General features: G+C 43.8%; 1 protein-coding gene across 1 annotated transcript; it reads left to right on the top strand.

Moving 5' to 3' along the window:
- The first annotated feature begins 865 nt into the window (after positions 1–865).
- On the top strand, positions 866–20,913 carry LOC125152568 (WD repeat-containing protein 87-like). The gene is made up of 8 exons (XM_047834648.1): positions 866–1,111; positions 7,767–7,889; positions 9,910–10,077; positions 10,489–13,364; positions 14,078–14,337; positions 14,862–16,651; positions 16,940–18,007; positions 18,494–20,913. Exons 2-8 carry the CDS (start codon positions 7,779–7,781, stop codon positions 20,774–20,776), a joined length of 8,556 nt encoding a protein of 2,851 aa, XP_047690604.1. The 5' UTR covers positions 866–1,111; positions 7,767–7,778; the 3' UTR covers positions 20,777–20,913.
- Positions 20,914–22,367: the final 1,454 nt, after the last annotated feature.

Raw genomic sequence — 22,367 nt, 5'->3', positions numbered from 1 at the left:
TTTTATTAACAGGTTTTGCTTTGCGGCTTCTCTGGGCATGATGCGGCCCCGGCGCTCCCCTCGTACAGGGCACAGGGACACCCTTTATCAGCACACAGAGCCAGCTGCACACGCAGGCCGCTGATGCAGGGCCTCTGTCATAAAGGCCAGAGCCTCACGCGCGCATGCCCGCATGTCCGGTGACTGGCATAGCAGCCAAGGGCATGCCTGGAGTGTGTGGCCCTACCACGATCTAGCTGTGTGGCTGCAGATGTGTATAATAGTGCTTTTAAGGAGGGCTGCTACATTCAGCGCATAAAAATGCGGAACATCCAGTCTGAATTTCAGTTAAAACACTGATACTTTTTTAAAGCATAAGTATGTCCCAAATATTGTTTACCTGAAATTCAAGTTTAACTGGGAATCAAATTCAAATTTAACTATTTTATTTGACAGCCCTGGTTTAAGGCATTATGGGAGACGATGCAGCAACAGTCCCTTCAAGCAGTTCCTGGCAGGTGTAAACAGGCCAAGCTCCTCCCACTGTACCCTCCCCCACCCCAACACAGTAGTGTGTCTTGTAATCTGATGTAATATGACCGAATGCCACTCTGTCATACAAGGTCAGTTTTTAAGCCCTCTCCATCCCAATGCACTGTAGTGACCCTACTCCACTATAACAAAGGGCCAGATTCCTCCTACGTCCTGGCACTTAGCACATTCATATGGGGATTTTCAGGTTCTTAGTAATGTTAGTGCTGTATCACTAGACGTGTGGGGGGGGTGGGGGTGGGGGGGGTATTGAGGGAGTCTGAACCATTATGATGTTGGAGCTAGTGTCACTCTTTCCGTGGAAAACTGTGATGAGAGTCTGTCTCTTCTAGAATAGGGGCATGTTATCTTCTGTGGAAGATAAAGGTGTGTGAACTAGGAGGGAATGAAGAGGGAATCCGGAAGCCTGTGATTTTGTACGATGTGAGTTATAGGTTTTTCCCAACTTGGAGAATGTATATTGAGTGGCAGCGGTCCCACTGAGCTCATTAAGACATGTGGCTGTAGGTGAGATAAGACTTTGGGAGAAGTCTAAAGGGCAAGAGGAAACATCGAAGTGGCAGAATCTAGGATTGTAAACGTAAGTCTATTTGCGAAGTTTTGCTTTTTTGTCTGTCCTATACCTCAGTCTCAGCATGGCTCCTTCACTTCTCATAGTAATAGCACCCTGAAGTTCTGTTGCACTTCTTCCTTATAAAACCTTTTGAATTTCATTATTTTACTTTATTTTTTAAAGGCATGGCCTGGGGTGCCTGGGTGGCTCAGTCGTTTGAGCATCTGACTTCGGCTCAGGTCTTGGTCTCAAGGTTCGTGGATTCGAGCCCTGCCTGGGGCTCTGTGCTAACAGCTCAGAGCCTGAAGCCTGCTTCGGATTCTGTGTTTCCGTCTCTCTCTCCCCTCTCCCCACTCACGCTTTGTGTGTCTCTCAAAAATAAACATTAAAAAAATTTTTTTAAAGGCCTGGGGCACCTGGGTGGCGCAGTCAGTTAAGCATCTGACTTTGGCTCAGGTCTTGATCTTCAGTTCGTGAGTTCAAGCCTCAAGTTGGGCTCTGTGCTGACAGCTCAGAGCCTGGAGCCTGCTTCAGATTCTGCATCTCCCTCTCTCTCTGCCCCTGCCCCGCTTGTGCTCTGCCTCTCTGTCTCTCAAAAATAAACATTAAAAAAAAAGGCTTTAGTAGAGGGGCGCCTGGGTGCCTCAGTTGGTTAAGCGACTGACTTCAGCTCAGGTAATGATCTCAGGGTTCTTAAGTTTGAGCCCTGTGTCAGGCTCTGTGCTATTAGGCTGGAGCCTGGAGCCTGCTTTGGATTCTGTGTCTCCCTTTCTCTCTGCCCTTCCCCTGCTCGTGTTCTATCTCTCTCTCTCTCTCAAAAATGAATAAACATTAAAAAAATTCAATTAAAAATTAAAAAAATAAAGGCTTTAGTAGGGAAAAAGAGAAGAGCATTCCTTTCTGAGGCCAAGACTGGTTAAAGTGAAATGCCTCTCACTGCAAACCTGGTGGAAAGGAGTGTTAGCTCAGGTTTTGGGCAGAAGTGTCAGGCATTTTCCATTTTCCCAGAGCTCCTAGTCCTAAATTACCAGAGGAGGTTTTAGAGAGTCTTTGAGCTTGTGCAATCTAACCCTCATCTCTCATCACATTAGCTTGGTGTAGCAGCCTGCTCTCTCTTTTTTGTATTTTCACTCTCCTTCATGGTTTCTTCCTCCTGACATTTAAACACGTTCAATGATCTCATTAAAAAAAACAAAAACAAACAAAAAAAAAAAACCTTCCCTCCAGGGGCCAATCTTTTGGTTTTCCCATGAATGTCCTTGAGAATTGTATCTAGGATTCTGGAGGGTTTAACCTTTCTTGTGGTAGAAATTAAAGTGAGGTAGTTGACTGTTGCTAGATGGAAGAAAAATGCTTGGAAATGTTCAGCTAGAGATAGGAGTCGCCACCGTGATCCTCCCAAGCACTCTGGGGCCAGCTTGGGAGCTGTTTGCCCTGGTCCTCAGCAAGTTAAGTGCAGAAATTCAGAATAAGCAGTTAGGAACTTTTATAGCAATTTGACAGAATAATTTGATGTCTGTTGAGCTTAATGAAAAATCTGGAGTTAAAAAAATTTTTTTTCCCACATAACTTTTCTATCCCTCTCCTTCTCTCTAGCTTTCTCCTCTTACCCCTCTCTTCCCTTCATCCTGAAGCTTTTCTAAGGTTCTTTTCACTGATTCCTCAGCTCCTTCCAGGCTGACTTCAGGAATAACTGCTCTGCTGATATTGTTCCCTTAATGGACACCGGTGCCGTTTGCCAAATCCACTCTTCGTCTCACTTGGCCTCTCTGTTACAGGTGACCTACCTTCATGAAACTCTCCTCCTCAGGTTTCTGGAAGAACGTCTTACCTCTTTATAGTTGTTCCTTCTCAGTGTGTGCCCCCTTAATTGTCTGCTTATCAAGTCTCCTTCTCATGCAGCATAGCCCCCTGTGAGCAAGCTGCTCCAGATCCCCAGCTTCAGCAATCCCTACAGACTGGTCATTTCGTAGATTTGTTTCCAACCCAGACCTTTTACCCAATCTCCAGACCCATTCATTTTAGTTGTCTTCATTCAGATATTCTATAACCACCTCAACAAATCCAAAATCAAACTGATCATTGTTCCTCCAAAGGAACCTCCTCCAATGGAACAACCCACTCCTACTCTTCTTTAGCCCATTTGAATATATCAAATTTTATTCAAAGCCTAACCCAGAAACCCAGGAACCGTTCTAGATTTCTCTTTTCCTGACTCTCCATACCCAAATAATCTGCAATATCTATAAATCCTACCCCCCAAATATTTTTATCCTAAATATATTATATTGTTATTGTCATTTGCTTTTCCTTTCCCACTGCTCTCCCTCAGAATATTTAATTATATTTAATCTCCACTATCACAGTAGCCTCCTGGCAGGTTGTCTTGACTGATTCCCAGTCCAGCTCCAGGCTGGACAAGTACATATTCTGAAAGGTTAATCTGACATCCCTCCCCTGCTAACACTGTTTTTCAGTGTTGTTTTTTTTTTTTTTAATTTTTAAAAAATGTTTATTTTTGAGAGAGAGCGAGCATGAGCAGGGGAGGGACAGCGGGGTGGGGGTGGGGGGGCGGGAACAGAAGATCCAAAGCGGGATCTGTGCTGACAGCAGAGGGCCCGATGTGGAGCTCGAACTCACAAACTGTGAGATCATGACCTTCCTGAGCTGAAGTTGGTCATTTGACTGACTGAGCCACCCAGGCGCCCCTGTTTTTCAGTGTTTCAATATGAAAATTGAACTCCTTAGTATGACATTTAATAGTAACTCCTAACTGTCTAGCCATTTTTCTTCTATCGCCTTATTGAACATTGTGCTGTAAGAATATTTAACTCCTATGTAGTTTCCGGCACAAATCATACATTTAAGTGTTTGTGCCATCCTCTCCTCCTGGAATGTCTGAGTAAGCCTTATCTGCCTGGCAACCTCCTCATGCTATTTCTGTGCTAGGTGCCAGCATTTCCTTCTGTGGTGCCTCATCCACCTTTAGGTGCTCCATTACAGCAATTATCCAGTTTTAACAATCTGAAGTTCCTTGAAGACCGTGTCTACTTTTGAACTTAGGATCCCCAGTTGGTAGCAAAATACTATAAAGCAAAATGTTACAAAGTAGAATCTCAACAAGTATTTGTTGATTGTTTGCGAATTAGCAGTTATGAAACTAGACAAATGAGGCTCACATTTGAGCTCAGCTGATGAGATACTGTTTCACCTTGGACACCCTTAATATAAGTTCTGTGAGCTCCATTGACTCTAGGAAGGTTGTGTAGCTCAGTAGTTCAAGGTGTGCCTTCTGTAGTCACGCATTCTGGGTTGGAATCCTGGCTTTGTCTCTTACTAGCTGTCTGGCTATAGGTAGACTAATTAACTGCTTTTGCAGAGTGGGAATATAGCTAGCTCCTACTTCAGAAGGTTGTTGGTATTAAATGAGACAATACACAGAAAGTATTTGGTGCATAAATTTTCCCAAAAAAATGTTAGTGCCTGATTTCTCTATTGCTGCTATAACAAATTACCATAATTATCATTCCCTCCATCTCAAATTTGTCTCCATAATTTCTTATTTCCAATTCTTTTGTCATAATTGCCACTGATTTCAGCTGTTTTTCTCAGCCTTTATAAGTAATTTATTATTTACAGATTATACTTATCTCTTGGTCTTGCTGAAGTTGAGTTTGCAAAGATCTTTGATTCTCTTTATTGATTTTAGATGCTTTCAGAACAGAAGGCCGTGGTAATAATGATACTTTAATGTTTCTATGTTTTTACATTTTATTTTATTTTATTTTATTTTATTTTTAGCGTTTATTCATTTTTGAGAGACAGAGAGAGATAGAGCGCAAGTGGGGGAGGGGCAGGGAGAGAAGGTGACAACAGAATTCAAAGCAGGCTCTGGGCTCTGAGCTGTCAGCACAGAACCCGATGCAGGGCTCTAACCCATGAATTGTGAGATCATGACCTGAGCTGAAGTTGGACACTTAACTCACTGAGCCACCTAGGCACCCCTCTATGTTTTTACATTTTAGATTCATCCCTTATTAAAAGCATGCAACTATACTTTATTCATTAAAAAAAAAATCTAATCTGAAAATTTGTCTTCAAATGAGCTTAGTCTGTATTTATTCTATAATGACATATTTTGACTTGTTTCTATTACTCTGTTTCTATTTGTCATACCTCTTTTTTCCTTGTGATGTTTCATCGTATATTTCTTTCATTGGATTGATATGTATTTCTTTTATTTCATATCCCCTTCCTCAACTGGTTCAATCTTACATTCTATTTGTTTCTTTCTTTTTGGTAGTTTTCTTAGTACTTTTTTAAATTTTAAGATCTAATTGACTCTATTAAGCAATTCATGAATCCAGCAGCATCCCTTCTAGCAAGTAGAGGAAAGCTCTCTTCCTTAGCATTTTTTAAAAAAATGTTTATTTTTGAGAGAGAGAGAGTGTGTGTGTGCAAGCAGGGAGGGGCAGAGAGAGAGGGGGACAGGGGATCGGAAGTAGACTCTGCGCTAACAGCAGACAGCCCAATGTGGGGCTCGAACTCACAAAACATGGGATCATAACCTGAGCCGAAGTCAGACACTTAACCGAGCCAGCCAGGTGCCCCCTTAGCATTTTTAAAAAATAAGCTCTACACCTAACACGGGGCTTCAAATCACAACCCTGAAATCAAGAGTCACATGCTGTACTGATTGAGCCAGCCAGGCACCCCTCTTCCTTAGCATTTTTAATATACACATATAACAGGTTATTAAATGTGACTCTCAGTGTTCTGGGAATTTCATTAGAGAGCAATAGATGTCAGATAAGTCATACAGAACATGCTAAGATTGTAAAGGAGATTTTTATGACCCTTAGCTTATTGCCCTTTCAGGTCTAGATTTTACATGATTTCTTTAGAGAGAATGGTTGGTGTGCTTTGTGGTATTTCTTCTTCCCCCCCTCGCTCCTCTTCCTTGTCAGTCCAAGTGAGGTATATGTCAGAGAATCACTTCGGAGAACTTGATGGGTATCCCCTGGAATTTGGAGGTATGTAGGTTCCGGACTCATGGTTGGAAAAAAGTTTAAAGGTGTGTAAGCTTTCAGAGAGTGGGTCATAAGCCAGCTCTGTCCATGGAAGTGTCTGTTTGCAAGGTAATGAAGGGGTCTCAGTTCTGGCTCCCTATCTCCTATGAGCCCAAGTCCTATGTCCTCTCTTTGTCAGGGCAACACTACCCTAGCCATTCTAGCCATTACAGTCATTTTGGGGTTCTGATAACTATACCTCCTCAGAACTATCACAGAGGCAGCTTTGCACTTACTTGCTTTTTTCTCCCCTCTTCATTGCTGGCTCCTGGAATTCAGCCTCTTGTTATCCACAACTTCTAGAAGTTCGTTTAAGTGGGAGACTTTCAGGTTATTTTAGTCTGGCATCTGGCCAGAACCTGACATCTATTTTAACTTGTTGAGTATCTGCCTTCCATATTAGATAGTAAACTCCAGGCGGGCAGATAATCATTCTTGTTCCTCGCTTTATCTCCAGCTCTAGGTTGAGAGGCCTGGCATATAATGAACATCAAATAAACATTTGTTGAACATGTGAGTGACTTATATACATGAAGGCTTCAGTAGTAAAGTAGGATAGATATAATTAAGTCTAAAAACTGTATATACATCAATGAGCATCACAATGAAGAGAATTAAGGAAGGTGGGGCTCCTGGCTGGCTCGCGTCCATGGAGCATGCAACTCTTCATCTCAAGGTTGCGAATTCAAGCCCCATGCTGGGTGCAGAGAGTACTTTAAAAAATAAAATCATAATAAAAAAAGAAAGGGCGGGGGCGCCTGGGTGGCTTAGTCGGTTAAGTGGTTAAGCATCTGACTTCAGCTCATGATCTCACAGTTTGTGGGTTCAAGCCCTGCATCTGGCTCTGTGCTGCCTGCTCAGAGCCTGGAGCCTGCTTCGGATTCTGTGTCTCCCCCTCTCTCTGCCCCTTCCCCTCTCACGCTCTGTCTCTCTCTCAAAAATAAATAAACATTAAAAAAAAATTTTTTTTAGAAAGGAAGGGTTGCAAAGCCAGGCTCATGTATTCTTTCAACTGTGCTGCAACTGATTCCCCTAAGCTCACCTGACAGCTTTCTTTTGCCACATTTTTTTCCATTTCTAGACTTCCTAAAACTCCCACTCCACTCCTATCCTCTTTTAAAAATCAATTTTATTAGGTATAATTTACATCTAATAAAGTGGGCCCATTTTGAGTGTATGTTTCGATGACTTGTGACAAATTTGTGTACTCATATAACCACCAAGATATAGAAGATTCCATTCACTTCTACAAAAAGTCCCCTATTACCCTTTCTCAGGAATCTCCCAGTCTCTCAGACCCAGGTAACCACTGATCTGCTCTGTCCCTATAGGTCAGATTACTCTTTGCTAGAATTTCATCTAAATGGAATCATGTAGTACCCGTTCTTTTGTGTCTGGCTTCCCCTCACCAATGTTTTTGAGATTCATCCACATTGCTGCAAGTGTCAGTAGTTCATTGTCACTCCAATCTTTCTGAAATAAGAGAGGTTCTTCTATTCCTAATGCTTTTGCTTCTCCCCTTCTCTCACTTTCCCTGTTGCTCTTCCTTCTCTCAGTTCCCTCAATTTCCAGTCTCACATCAGATGTGATTAAGTCATGTTTACGTCCCACAGGTTCTGTGAGCCATGATGTCTGTAAAGTGCTGGAATGTCACAAAGATGGCACCGTCACCCAGACTTATTCCTGAGTGGAAGGACTTGAAACTCTTCATAAATAATATGCTGAAGGATCTAAAGGTGACGTGTGTGGGAGATCAGCACCTGGTGGGCTTGGACTAATTATCCCTGCCAGGGCAGCCTGTTCCTGGGCAGCATGTGAGCTCCTCCTTGGGAGGAGCCCTTCCATACCCCTAAACAATTCCTCCCTCTAAACTAAGATGATAACAATTAAAACACATTATGCTGGAAACAAAACAAAACAAAACAAAACCAAAAAGTGAGTTCACATGGATTAAACAAGCAGGAGATACCTTTGTCTTTACATGTCAAGGACCCATGTTCTTTTTCTTTCTTTTCGCTATCCTTAATATTTTAGCTTATCATCTTAAGGTTGCAGGACAGTTCCTGTACTTCCAGGTATCAGCTTTAAATTGCAAGTAGGTAGAAGAGAGAAGGTCAGAAAGTACAGAGCTGTGCCAGCCTTAGAGTGCTACAGTTGCCACTCTGTATTGCCAGAATTTCTGGGGCCATGATCACCCTAAACAAGAGCTGAGTTTTACTGGGATAGAAGGAGGGGGATTGATACACAGTACGCAACAGTACTTCTAGGCACAGATACATTACTTGGGTTTAAGATAGTCTTTTAGAGTCTTCCTGAGAAAACCCTTTATACTGTTGAGTCAGTAAGTGAATCATTTGTACATAAAAGGAGGAGAGGAATGGTAATTAATGGAGTAAGGGGTTTGTAAATTAGCCTTCTGATTCAATGAAGAGGGATGGGAGATTGAGAGCTCAGATACCAGCATCCTTTCTCTCAACTCTGCTGCTGTCACTGAACCAGCAATGGCAGTGGAAGCTGTCTCCAGCATTGTGTTCTGTATTCTCCCAGAACACACAAAGATCTGAATATGACAAATATAAAGAGATTCTAAGTTTCCTCAGTATAATCTCAGGTCCTTTGTGGATGCAGAGAAACTTGGGGAGTTAGATTCATGGAGTAGTGTTCAAGAGGCAGTATAGCACAAGCTATACTGCTGAGAAAGGGACCTCAGCTGAGAAAGGGAGCCTCGGTTTTGGCTGATCCCTACAAGGAGTTCATATCCTTATGTCCTAGTTATAAACTTATGTCCTAGATATAAACTCTGTTACTGGAAGATAGTGTATGTTGGACATGTCCTACTGTGAACATGTTGAAAGACATATATCATCCTTAATCCACCACACACACACACACACACACACACACACACACACCCTACGGGGTCAGAATACAGAATGTTAGAGCTGAAGCACTCCATGTTGTGAATAGCACACGTTTTCCTTGGATGCATATTGGAATAGTGAAAGAGGGACATGCCAAAGTGTCTAGCTCTGATGCCCACGGGCATGCCATGGGCATTCTAAGTCTGTGAAGTACGAGTTTCCCATAGGCAGTGTATCATGAGTGTGACGCTGACAGGAGTGGTCCTTTGGGTATAAGCAGGGACTTTGAAGAGTTGTTCCAACTGAGGTAGAGTATTTGCCAAGGTTGGATTGTTTTGTCTTACTCATATAGGATTGTATTCCTTTCTTTGGAAGTACTTATTTGTTTTGTACAGACATTTGTTAATTGTTTATGTAATGCCTGTTTCCCCCACTAGACTCTTATCTTTTGAAAGCTAAGGCCATGTCTCTCTCGCTCAGCATCATATCCCCAGTGTGTGTCCTAGAACATACCACCCTTTCTCAAGTGTTCCTCACCTGAACCATGGAAAACAGACTTGAGGGGCTATTTTCTCATTTCTCTTAAGGATGATACATAACTAGTAACATTCTAGATGCATAGGGGAGAAATTAATGCCTCATGTAGAATGGATACTTTAGGACATTAGGGCTTACTTCTTACGGAAACTTGGTTGAGAAAGGCTGGGAGGTACTTTAAGACGTGGGTGAGGGTGAGGGAGGGATGACTCCCCCAAATAGTGCTTTCCAGTGGTAGGGTAAATAAATGTTGGTTAATGAAAAAACAACAAATGTCCGCTAATCCTCAATAAATATTTATTAAATGAATGAGTGAGTGGCGACTTAGGCCTTTTAACAGGCCACTCTTCTTTCTCAGTCTGCTGAGAAACCAAAGAATGAGGTGATTGTACTGAGTGACTGGCCGGAGACTCTGTACCAGGAGCCTCACCATCCCCAGACTAAGCCTTTCATCTGCTTCTACTCCATCAACATCAACTATTTCGTCTCCTTAAACTGGGTGGAACCAGATTCAAACCAAATACAGGTAAAGCTACCTCCCTTTTTTTTCCTCCTTCTTAATCCACTTTAGATTCATCATACCTCAACTGTCCTCATCTCAGAATGATGAGGGGGATTCTGAGTTAGCTCATTTTAACATCTATCTCCGTTTCTCAATCTGACCTGGATGCAGTGATCTTTTTCACCTCTAGTTTCAGCTCCAGAGAATTCATATTCCTTAGAAAGCAGACTGAAGGCCAAGGAAAGAGCCTTAAGAATCATGTTTCTATCCCATACCCAAATCCTAGTATTAGGAAACTCCCAAAGTTAAGTTCTTTGGTCTTTCCTTAGTCTTACAAGAGGGAACAGCGATCTAAACATTCAACCCTTCCTACCCCTTACTCTTGGGAGATCATCTGCCTCCATGGTCCAACTTTCATCTTTCATCCTCTTCTAGGCAGTACTTTGGATACAAAAGAAAGATACAGAAGCAGAAGGAACAATGGAGAAGATGATGTTTTGTGTGATGGATCAAGTACCGCCCATTGAAGCAATGGTCCACACAGGTTCCTACCACATGTTAGTTGCTTACTGTGGTGACATGCACCTGTGGCTCTTTGGAGATCACCATCGAGCATTCATATCCCTGGGCACAGTGCCCTGTCGTTTCTTCATCAGCTGCCTCTGCTATGACCCAGAAACGGAGGTGCTGCTGTCTGGTACCTTGGGGGCTGTGGTTACCTGGCTTATCTTACCAAATGGCAGGGACCTCCAGATGGCACAAACAATGCCCATGTCTGGTCATGAGCTTGTACAGGGCTTTTCCCTGAATGGCCCCAAGGGGTCTCTCCTGGCCCTTTGTGAGAATAAGGTAAGGGTCTTCACCCACCAGGGTCAGGGCCAGCTGAAAGAGGTAAGAAAGTTCACTCCCATAGGCAGTGGCTCTTCCATCACCTGCTCCTTCACTTGTGTCTCTCAGGGATATTTCTATGCTGGAAACAAGGATGGAGAGATCCATGCTTGGGGTCTAGACCAGGGTAACTTCCTCCACAGCTTCCAGGCCCATTCCTCATCAGTTATATGTGTTCACAGCCGGCCAGAGATCCACACCTTACTGACAGCAGGCCGAGAAGGCACAGTAAGGGAATGGAACCTTGCCGTTGGGAACTTGCTGCGGCAGCTGGATATTGGTGAGGGTCTGCGGCAACTGCAATTTATTGATAACACCACTTTTTTCTGCCAGACTACCCACGCTTTCTCACTGCACCACCTGCCTTATTTTTATAGCCTCTTCAATGTCTGTGGTTCTGCTCCTGAGCAGGTGCACCGGGTCTGCTGTGGCCGAAATTGGACTCGGATCCTGTGTGCCACTAAGGATGGTTTGTTGCGCTTCCTGTCTCCAGTGACAGGAGATCTCCTGGTTCTCACCTGGCCTCTGCTTGTCATGGATAAGGCTGTGGCTTGGGCCTATGACCCAGACAATGAGGAGCTCTTTGTGGCAACAGGCAGCTCAGAGGTGCTGGTGTTTGATGCAACGCGCTCGCCTTGCACAGCCAAGTATATGGTATGCACTTCAGTAAACTCTAGGGACAGAGTAAGTTGCCTGGCCTATGCACAGTCCCGTTTGGGTATGGGCCTAGTAGGACTGATGTTCTGTGGGCATGACAGTGGCATTGTGAGAATCCTCTCCCACTATAGCTATGCCCGAATAGAAAAGACTGTTCATTCTGGGGCAGTTTTGGCCCTGTCTACCCTGGAAGGTCCCCAGGAAAACTCCTTGCTCTGTTCCTATGGCATGGATAATACTGTATACCTGACAGAAGCTTTGCTGTGGAAGAACAAGGTAATCCTGCAGTCCATAAGCAAAATTCTCTGTAGTTGCCCCCTGCAACACGTGATACTGCTGCCGGGTTCTGTGGGTGCCATCACTGACAACCACTGCTGGCGTCTCTGGCACTATCAAGATTTTCTGCAATCTGCAGAATCAAAACAAAGCTCTATGTTTGAAGAGACAAAATGCCTGCACCGGTGTGCCATCACTTCATTTGATGTCTGCTCCTCCCTGAAACTTTTTGTCACAGGGGGCATTGATGGCTCAGTCCGGATCTGGGACTTCCATGGTAGACTCATAACTGAGTTGGATTCAGCACTGCATTTTGGTCCACTCTGCTTTGCCAATAATCGGGGTGACCTGCTTTTGACTTTCAACCAGAGTCTTTACCTGGTATCATGCTTAAAATTGCTCCCTCCTGCTCGGCTGATTCATCTAGCTATCCTAAATAATGCAGATGAAATACAAGAAGACCCTAAACTCTTTCTGCCTAGCTTCTTCTTTTCTTTTGAAATAGTACTTGTACCCAAATTTGTCTATCTTGGACAAGGGCTGCAGGAATTACAGGGGCTAGAGGCCCTTGTTAACAAACGGGTCATTGCCTTTGACAATACTGTGCCCCATGTTGTAGAGGAAGAGAGACGTATGCCTTCTCTGATTCAAGTGGAACCCAAATTACATTTTTTGGAGGATAAGGATATTGTTTTTTCTATTCCTGACCCCAAGCATAATCATCCCCCACATGTGGTTCCTGCTCAACTACGGCTGGCTGGCTGGAATGGGTTGAACCCCTATCATAAACTGCATGGCTTCTTTGGTAAAGGGCGGCAATGGCCCTTTGCTCCTGATGGCTACATCCCCAACTCAGTTATCCGTGCCTGCCTTTGGCCTGACGGTACCCCAGTCTTCTTACGCCATGACCTGTACCCATCCTACCGAGATACAGACTGGGACATGACTGAACCCATCAGACGCCAGACACTGTCACCTATGCCTCTATCAGAAGAGAACATCTCAATGAGGAGAGAGAGGGATAAATCCAAGTGGTGGAAACGAACATTCTATGATGTTCTAACAAGCTTGATAAACCGAAATTGGGCAGGAAGAAAACTTGATGAAGGAATTCTAAATAATTTAATTGAGGCAATCCTCAGCCTCACAGTTTACTGTTCTATAGACCAGTACGCGACATATATTAGTGCCCTGGCACAAATTTTTGCCACTTACCAAGTATCTCCAAGGTTGTGCTCTGAGACTGCCTGTCGCCTGCTGGAAGATACACTCCATCCCAACCCATGCATCCGTGAGCTAGCCTGGGAGGGGCTAGATATGCTTGGCATCATGAGCCATCTCTTTGCTGTTCCACTGAGTCTGGGATTGATGGACAGTGATGAAAATGTGCGGGCTAAGGCTTTGTACCTTATGATAAGAGTCACAGGCATCCAAAGTAAGAGCATGCTGGTAGGCCTGCTGAAGGAACAAGAAACCCTCCAAAAAATGCAGTAAGTTGTGTAGTGGCTTTCCCCCTTCTGTTTTTTCTAGCTCCTAACCTCCAGAATCTGGTTGCTTATTCTCCTTTTCTATAACCCTTTCTATTCTTTTCCTCCCACTATGTTCTTTGTTTCTCTTTGCTTTTCTCCCCAATGCTTACCCTTCTTCTGATCCTTAAGATTCCTCGAGACTCAAGTCTACAAACCTTCCAACCAAAAAAATATCTTTTATCTCCCTGATGACTTGATTCTTTGCTATCTTTGATTCTTTCTTCTTTTTTTTTTTTTTTTTAATTTTTTTTTCAACATTTTTTTATTTATTTTTTTTGGGACAGAGAGAGACAGAGCATGAACGGGGGAGGGGCAGAGAGAGAGGGAGACACAGAATCGGAAACAGGCTCCAGGCTCTGAGCCATCAGCCCAGAGCCTGACGCGGGGCTCGAACTCACGGACCGCGAGATCGTGACCTGGCTGAAGTCGGACGCTTAACCGACTGCGCCACCCAGGCGCCCCTGATTCTTTCTTCTTTACCAACCCTTTACTTCAGACTACTCTGTCCTAAATGGCCACTTTATCTCTGCCTCTTCAATTGTAATTTCTTCTTCTCCTCCTCCTCCTCCTTCTCCCTGTCTTCCTTTCTTCCTTTCCTCCTCTTCCTCCTCCTTCTTCAAATCTAGTTTTATCACTGGCTTGGTATCATCCTTTTTTCCTCTTGACTTTTATAGGCGGGAACTTATTGGAGAAACCTCTCTGGACCAGCTGCTGGGGATCCAAGCTAACGACATGCAGTGCCTGTTTACACGGGTGGAACAGCAGCTAAATGAAAACCTGACCTTGTCACACAGAGACCAACAACCTCCTTTTTCTTTAGACATATCAATGGATGGTGAACCTGAGACCTTTGTCAAACGAACATTCATACCTGAAGAGATCACCAAACGAAAGAAAAGAATGACGTATGTTCAAGAAAAGAGAGAAAGTCTTAGTATGTATGGGGTAATAAATGGGGCATATTTGGGGCCCACCTTAGGACACCAAAGGACAGGGTCAGTAAGGCCAAGATATCTATAATGGGGATACCTGGGTGGTTCAGTCGGTTGAGCATCTGACTTCAGCTCAGGTCATGATCTCGTTCGAGCCCTGCGTAGGGCTCTCTGCTGTCAGCACGGTGCCCACTTCAGATCCTCTGTCCTCCTCTCTCTTTCAAAAATAAATAAACATTAAAAAAAGATAACTGAAATTATATCAGTGGGAACATAATTACGTAGAGATTCTTTTCCATAGAAAGTAACCTTCCTGGGAAGGAAACACATATACCACAACAAATAGCAAGGTCTTATTTCTTCAGGATATGGAAGCTGGGATAAAATGACAAGCATTTCTGTGCCATAAAGCCTCAGTCCTCTTTGCCTCTGTACTTCTTATGGAAGTTCATTGAACTGTATATTACAAAGGATACCACTCAGGGCCTCTGTTTTTTCTTAAATATTTTCCTCAATATCTCTGCAGTTAAAAAGGACCTGAGAGTTTCCAGAAGGAAGAGAGAGACAGAGCTTGTAAAATTTAGCCCTATGTTGGTGCCTTCAGAGGATGAAGGTGAACAGAGAGAGGCCAAGAAATCAGAGCTAATTGACACTGAGGATGTTGCCTTAGAGCCAGAGCTGCCACTAAGTACTTTCAGCCCAGCCAAATCTGAAGAGGTTGCTGAATCAAAGGAGGTCATGACAGAAGCTACAGAAGCTATGGAAGCCACAGAAGAAGGAAGAGGCCACATGGCAGTCACAGAGGCAGTGGAAGCCACACAGATTATGAGAGCCATAGATCAACATGACATGAAAGATTATGGAGAGATATTCCCTAAGCTGGAAAGACAAGAACTCATGAAAAGACTCTGGGAAAGGGCAGTGGAAAAAAGCCATGAAAAAGTAGCTGCGAAGTTGAAACAGAAAGAAAATTTGAAGGATATTTCAAAGACGACTGCAGAAGAGCCCAAAGAAAAAGTCATGCAGATTGCTGAACAAGAAAAAGATACAAGGAAGAAACTTGGAAAGGGTGACCAAGGTTTGGCTGGTGCCCCTGGACACACGGGTGAATCAGACACCAGGTCTTGGCGGAATGATATTTGCTATCTTGCCACCTCAAGGATAGCAAGTTCCCATCCAGGAATGTTAAGGGATCTGGGTCAAGAATTGGTGGACTTGGCTCGGGTGATTCTTGCTCCCCAAGAGCCCAGTTGGGATCTATTCCAAAAGATCTGCCCCCTTTTAAAGGACTCCTCAGAATTGGAGGAAAGAGTGGTAGAAGAACCATCCACTATAACAGAAAAGGTGGATAAAGAGATTGTCGAGGAAGAAATTACAGAGTTGGGAAGACAAAGGGGAAAAGAAGCATTAGAGAAGGACAAAGCATTTTCTCAAGTCAAGAAAAAGAAAGTTGCTTTCTTAGATAAACTAGCCTTACAGAAAAGGAAATTAAAAAAAGAAGCACGGGGACTGGCCAGGCAAGATGGGAAAATAGCTGAGGAAGAAAGGAAACTGAGTAAGCCAGAGAAGAAATTAATTCAGGGTAAGGAGAAACTGATCCAGGATATGAAGAAACTGACTCATCAGAAAGAAAAAATAGCTTGGGAGGAAAAACTACTGGCTTATCCACAAAAGACATTAACCAAGGAAGAGCAGAAGTTAGTTTTAGGAGAAAAGAAAGATACTGGAAAAGGGAAAAAACGACTAGGGGAAAGAAAGAGAGTGACCCAGAAAGAGGGGAGGGCAGCCCTGAAAAGGAGTAAGTGGGACTGGGAGAAGATTATGATGGCCCATGAAGAAGACATGTGGCCCCAGGAAGAGGTGTTGCCTGTCTGGGGGGAGAGGAAATTGTCCCAGGAAGAGGAAGAGCTGGGTGAGGAAGACGAGGAGCTGAGTGAGGAAGAGGAGGAGCCCTGTGAGGAAGAGAAGGAGTTCAGTGAGGAAGAGCCAAGTGAGGAAGAAGAGGAACTAATTCTGGACTTAAAGAAACAAGTTAAAGGTAGGAAGAAAAAGTCCCACAAAAAGAAGAAACACATTCAAGGTATAGAGAAACATGTTGAAGAAGAGGCCCAGAAAAGGGGGGAATTAGCCCAGGAAGAGGAACATTTGTCTAGTGAAAAGGAGGGACTGTCTGGGGAAGAAGAAAAACAGGCATCAGAAAGGGGCAGCTTGGCAGATCAAGAAATTAAATTGACCACAGAGAAGAATAAATGGTTAAAAAAGAAAAAAGAAGCCTATAAAAAGAAACAAATCCAAGAAAATGAAAAACAAGTTGGGAAACAGGAGAAAGAAGACCAGAAAGAGAGGCAGGCTAAGAAAGAGGAGAAAAAAGCCAAGGACAGACAATTATCCTGGGAAAGAAAGAAACTGGGCCTAGGGGAAGAGGAAAAGCAGGGGGAAAAGGAGAGAAGGGCCCAGAAAGAGGAGAAAACGGCTGAGAAGAAGAGGCATTGGGCCTGGGAAAAAAAGAAAGCAGACTCAGGAGAGGAGGAAAAAGCTGGGGGGATGAAGAAATGGTCACAAGAAGAAAAGAAACAGGCCCGGGAAGAAAAGAGATGGGATCAGAAAGAGGAAAAATTGGCTCAAAAAGTGGAGAAACATGCTGAGGATAAAAAACAATGGGCCAGAGAAAAGATGAAACTGGTCCCAGGAGAAGAGAAAAAGATAGAAGAAATTGAGAAAGTGTTCCCTCAAAAAGAGAAACGGGCCATGGTGGGGGAAAAACAAGCTAAGAAAGAGGAGAAATGGGTTGGGAAAGACAGGAAAGCCACTGACAAAAAAGAACAACAGACCCACAAAAAAGAGCAACTAGCCCTACAAGAGCAGATACAGGCCCAAGAAGAGAGAATATGGGGTCAGAAAGAGGAGAACGAGAGCGATAAAAAAAAACAACGGGCTTGGGTAAAAGAGAAAATTTTTGTAGAAAGGGAGGAACACGCTGGTGAAGTGGAGAAAAAGTCCCAGAAAAATGAGGAAAAAGCATTGAAGAAAAGACTGACCCAGAAAGACAGTGAATTGGCCAAGGAGAAGAGGCATATTGCTAAGAGAAAAAAAGCAGTAGCCAGAAAGGGGATTGGCATAACTAAGAGAAAGAAAAAAACTGAGGAAGAGAAAGAAGTTGTGGAAGAAGAGGAATTGTCCCAGGAAGAGAGGGAATTGGCCTATGACATTAGGATCAAGGAGATGGGTGTTGCCAAGAAAAAAAGGAAAAGAACCAAAGAGGAGAGAATACAGGCAGTGAGGAAACTGGATATGGAGAAAGGGATTCGTTCTGAAGACAAAGAGGCTAGTTCCAGTTTAAAAGATATAAGGAAGAAAGAGAGTAACCTGTTCAGGATCCTGGCTAAAACAATTAGAAAAATGAGTATAGTGCTACCAGAAGAAACAGAAATATGTGAGGAAGAGAGATCATTCATGACAGGGACGAGTGAAATGGATGGCCAGAAGTGGGAATTTTTTAAGGAACAGGGGGAAATAATGAAAGAAGAGAAGGAGCTGGGTCAGGAAGAGGGAAAAGTAGAAGATGATAGGCTGGCCACCAAAGAGAGAACACTGACTGATGGAGAGAGCTTGAAGGAGAACCGAAAGTTACTACAGAAGGTCCAGGGAAAGATATTATTAGATAGAGTCCAGGTAGAGAGTATATTAAAGGAAGTCCAGGAACAAAATATGTTAGGAAAAAAGCAGCTAAAGAAACTTTTGAGGAGAATTGAGAAGAATAAACTAAAAAAGACTCCCCTGAAGTGGTTATTAGAGAATATCAGAGATACTCTGTTTGAAGGCTTATCTGAGAGTTTTATTGGGAAGGAAATAAAGGAAAGTCCAACTAAGAAGGGGAAAGAGGAGGAGAGCATTACTGAGGAAGAAAAGGAAGGGATTCTGCCCAGGAAGGAGAAAGGGAAATATGTAATTAAGAAGAAGAAAAAGAAGGTAAGCCTGAGTGAAGAGAAATTGAAGGAGAATTTGGCTAAGAAGTATAAAAAACAAAGTTCATCCCAAAGAAGGAGAAAGGGAAAGAGGTTGACTCAAGAGAACGAGAGGCTGAGTAAGAAGAAAAAAGAGGGCCCACATGAGGAGGAGAGCCTGGATGAGGAGGAGGAGAGCCTGAGTGAGGAGGAGGAGGAGAGCCTGAGTGAGGAGGAGGAGGAGAGCCTGAGTGAGGAGGAGGAGGAGAGCCTGAGTGAGGAGGAGGAGGAGAGCTTGAGTGAGGAGGAGGAGAGCTTGAATGAGGAGGAAGAGGAGAGCCTGAGCAAGGAGGAAGAGGAGAGCCTGAGCCAGGAGGAAGAGGAGAGCCTGAGCCAGGAGGAGGAAGAGAGCCTGAGCCAGGAGGAGGAGGAGAGCCTGAGCCAGGAGGAAATGGAGAAGATAGAGAAAAGGGAGAAGGAGGAGGAAAGACAGAAGGATGGGGAGAGCAGACTTATGGAGGTGATACTCCCAGAAGAGGGAGTATTGAAAACAGAGCTCTCCAAGGAGGAAGTGAGCTTATCAAAGCTAACAATAGAAGATGAGTCTCTTGCTGAGAAAAGAAAAGGTACAACTATAAGGAAAATGCCTTTTAAGAAAGAAAGATTGCTTGATGGAAAGAGAGATCCCACACTTAGGGATAAAGTCATGTGGCCAACAGTTCTGAAAAGCCCCTTCAAAATGCCACTCCCAGTAGCTCTGGAAAAACAGAGAATGCCTAGGAAAGTGTTAGGGGATCATTTAGATTTGAAAGGTCAGGAAAGTCAACTTCTTGGAGCACACCCTGAGACAAGTTCTTGGAGAAGACAAGAGGATGTGCTCTTGAAGAAAGCTAGGGGTATGTTTTTACAAGGGAGGGGAACAGGCTTACAGGCCCAGATCCCAGAAGGGCTCCATAGGCCAGAGTCCCATTTATCTGATATGATCAGGAAACCACAGAAACCTGAACATAGACCCAAAGGTGACATGTGGAAGTGGTTCTTGAAGTCCTGGGATTTGCCAATGGGGAAAACTGAGGGCCAGGTCGTAGGCCCAGCCCTAGCCTCAGCCCCATCCCTTACTTCTGCACCAGCTGAAAGGCCATGCTACTCAGAAGCAAGCTTCTCAGATGAGGACTGGATTAACAATGCCTTAATAAGGCTGGAAGCGGGAGAGCAGCTTTCCAGGAACAGTTTCCAAAGACTGCACCAGCTCCTCAGAAACTTCACTTCAAAGGGATACTTGAAATGGATGCATCTATACAATCTTAAAGCCATTGCTAAACACTTCAGGAAGAACCTAGAAGTAAGTCATGCAGACATATCACAACCCTATAAGGATGTTTTGAGTCCAGTGCACTTAAAAGGGATCCCTCCAATTAGAAGAAAAGAAAAATGGAGCCGGCTAGAGCCATTCCCTGATGTTGAAGCAGTGTTACCATTGGCTGCCACAAGGCCTCAAACCCCACACCGTCTCAGTTGGCCTCTCTTAGATGAGTCCTACAGGAAGAAGCAGGCACAACAGTTATCTTCTGCTGTTAAGCAGATGTTGAACCTTTATCCAGTCAGAAAGGATGTTCCTACAACTGTCTATCCCTCTGTGGATATAAAATCCCTGGACTTGATATTCCAGAAAGTCTTGAGGGAGAAAGGAGAGCTCTCCAAATTTCACAAGGCAGAGAAGGAAGCACTGCCCATCCCTTCACCAGTATTCCCATCAACCACCAAGAGGATTCCAGTCCCAAAGGCTATAAACTGGCATCTTTTAGGAGAACCTTACAGGAGTGCTCGGGTACAGCAGTTATCCAATGCCCTCAAAGAGATGGAAATGCAACACTTTTATCCTATCGCGCACGAGATTTTCACAGGTGCCCATGACTCTGTGGACAAACAAACTCTAGCATTGATGTTTCAGAAGGATCTCAGAGCTTTTAAGGGAAAAGACAGGCCCCTCACATTGCCCAAGTTGAAGAAGGCACAGCCCGTCTCTAAGAAAAAGGAAAAGCTGCCTCAATGGGAGACATTTGTGGCACTCTACTATGTTTTGCGGACATTGCAGCAACGATATGCAAAAGACCGCACTGCTTGGATGGAACAGTTTTACCAACTCATGGATCTGTACCAATTTAAGTCCCCCCAAATCCAGACGCTCCTACTACAGTTGCTGCAGAGAGAGGCACTCCAACCTCAAGAGACCATCTATAAAAAGGCCCTGAAAGCCAAGGAGCTGGTACTTGGTGAACGGTTGTTCTGTGGCCTGTTTTGTGGTCATTCTTGTGCCCCTGCAGGTCCTCTCAAGTTCCATGATGTTGTACCTCTGCCTGGGAAGAGCAAGGTGCATACTATCCAACCTGTGGGCATTGCCCAGTATGGGTTCCTAGAACTTGCCTGGAAAAGCCTACCACAAGTCAGTCCTTACCTTATTGAGAGGCTGCCCAACATCTCTACTCCAACTCTATGATTTGGCCTAACATTAGGACTTTGGGACCTTGCTGGGAAATAAGCCTGGCCATAGATTTTAAGCCTCCTGTACCCACTTCAAGGTGGGCCTAAACAAGTATTTGTATTCATTTGGCTCCAGAAACCTGCTACCTTGTACTGAATAAAATGACATTTCTCATTTGTAACAAACATTTTGATTTCTCTTTCTTCCCCAGCCTAGGATCCCCATAGAAAGTAGACAGAGAAAACAGATAATCTTTGTCCTCACAGGACCGATTGTTTTTTGTCAGTGGGTACATCCTTTGGAGGGTAGGGGCCAGCATTTGATCAACTTTTGATAGAAAAGTCTGTCCTGGAACTCTTTTTTCTTTGGTTAGTATTTCTTCCCTCAAAAGTTCCTAGGAGGAGAGTGTCTGGTGCAGCTGGGCTTTTATTTATTTAGCATTAATCTGAGAGGAAGCAGAAAAGACCCATAATTTTTCCCCTTCATAAACTTTGATCTGTAGTTCCTGAACATCTCTAAGCCTTAGTGTTCTCATCTACATAATGGGGAAATATAGTGAAATAATGATTAAGAATGCCAACTTTGAATTCAGAAAAACTCTCATTCCAGTTCTTTTTCTGCCATTTATTGGCTCTTTAATCTTAGCTTTTGGTTTCCTCAAAGTATAATGGTGATAGTAACAACTACCTTAGTGAAACAACAGAATTCCTGGAATACAGTTCTCTCTCCCTCCCTTTCCCTCTCTCTCTATCATAGGTAGCTATTTTAATGGGAGTTAAGTGTGTGAATGAGAATGTGGGTTATAAGATTCAAACAGGATTTGAATCCCTGCCTTTCAATTTGACATATAATCTTGAGCCAGTGATTTCACCTAAGCCTCAGCTTTTTATTTTTTATTTTCAATTGTTTATTGTAAGCCTCAGTTTTATCATGTGCAAATGAGGCTCATTGTGAGGCTCAAATGTGATTCTGGCTACACCCATTTTAGTGTATTGGGCTAAAGGAGGTGCCTGGGACCTCAAGAGAGTTTGAGGATACCTTGAGAAAGGGAACAGAGCTCAAGGAGACAGTCTGCAAGAGTAGGGGAGGAGTTCAAGCACAAAGGAGGTGCTTGGAAGCCCAAGAGATCTTGGGCATCAGAAATCAGACTGCTGAGGGAAGTGACAAATTCTGAGGAAAAACAAAAAGTTTGGGAGTCTAGATCAGAAGCTTGGGAGTAAGAGACAGATCTCAGGGGAGAGGTCTGAGAGCTCAAAGGGAACAGCTGGAGTTGACAATGTACAGAAGCTAAGAAGTCCTGGGAACAGATCCCATGCTCAGCAAAGGCATAAAAGTGATGAGCGGAAGAAGCAGATTTTGAGGTTAGAGGAGCCAGGAAGCCCTTGAAGGAGCCAGAGCTCAGGGGAGATCCCTGGAAGCTTAAGAGAGGTGCACAAAGTGCAATGAGGAAGGGTAGGAGAAAAGGGAAGAAACAAAACTTTGAGAAGACTGCAAGCTTCCAGGGAAGGAACTAGACCCCAAAAAGCAGTCTGCAAGGTCAGAATAAGTTGAATAATTCCAAAGATTTAAAACATATACTTACACATGGGGGAATTCCCTCCTGTGA

Source organism: Prionailurus viverrinus, chromosome E2 (genome assembly GCF_022837055.1).
Source record: "Prionailurus viverrinus isolate Anna chromosome E2, UM_Priviv_1.0, whole genome shotgun sequence".
Taxonomy (NCBI): Eukaryota; Metazoa; Chordata; class Mammalia; order Carnivora; family Felidae; genus Prionailurus; species Prionailurus viverrinus.
This window is presented reverse-complemented; position numbering and strand designations above follow the sequence as displayed.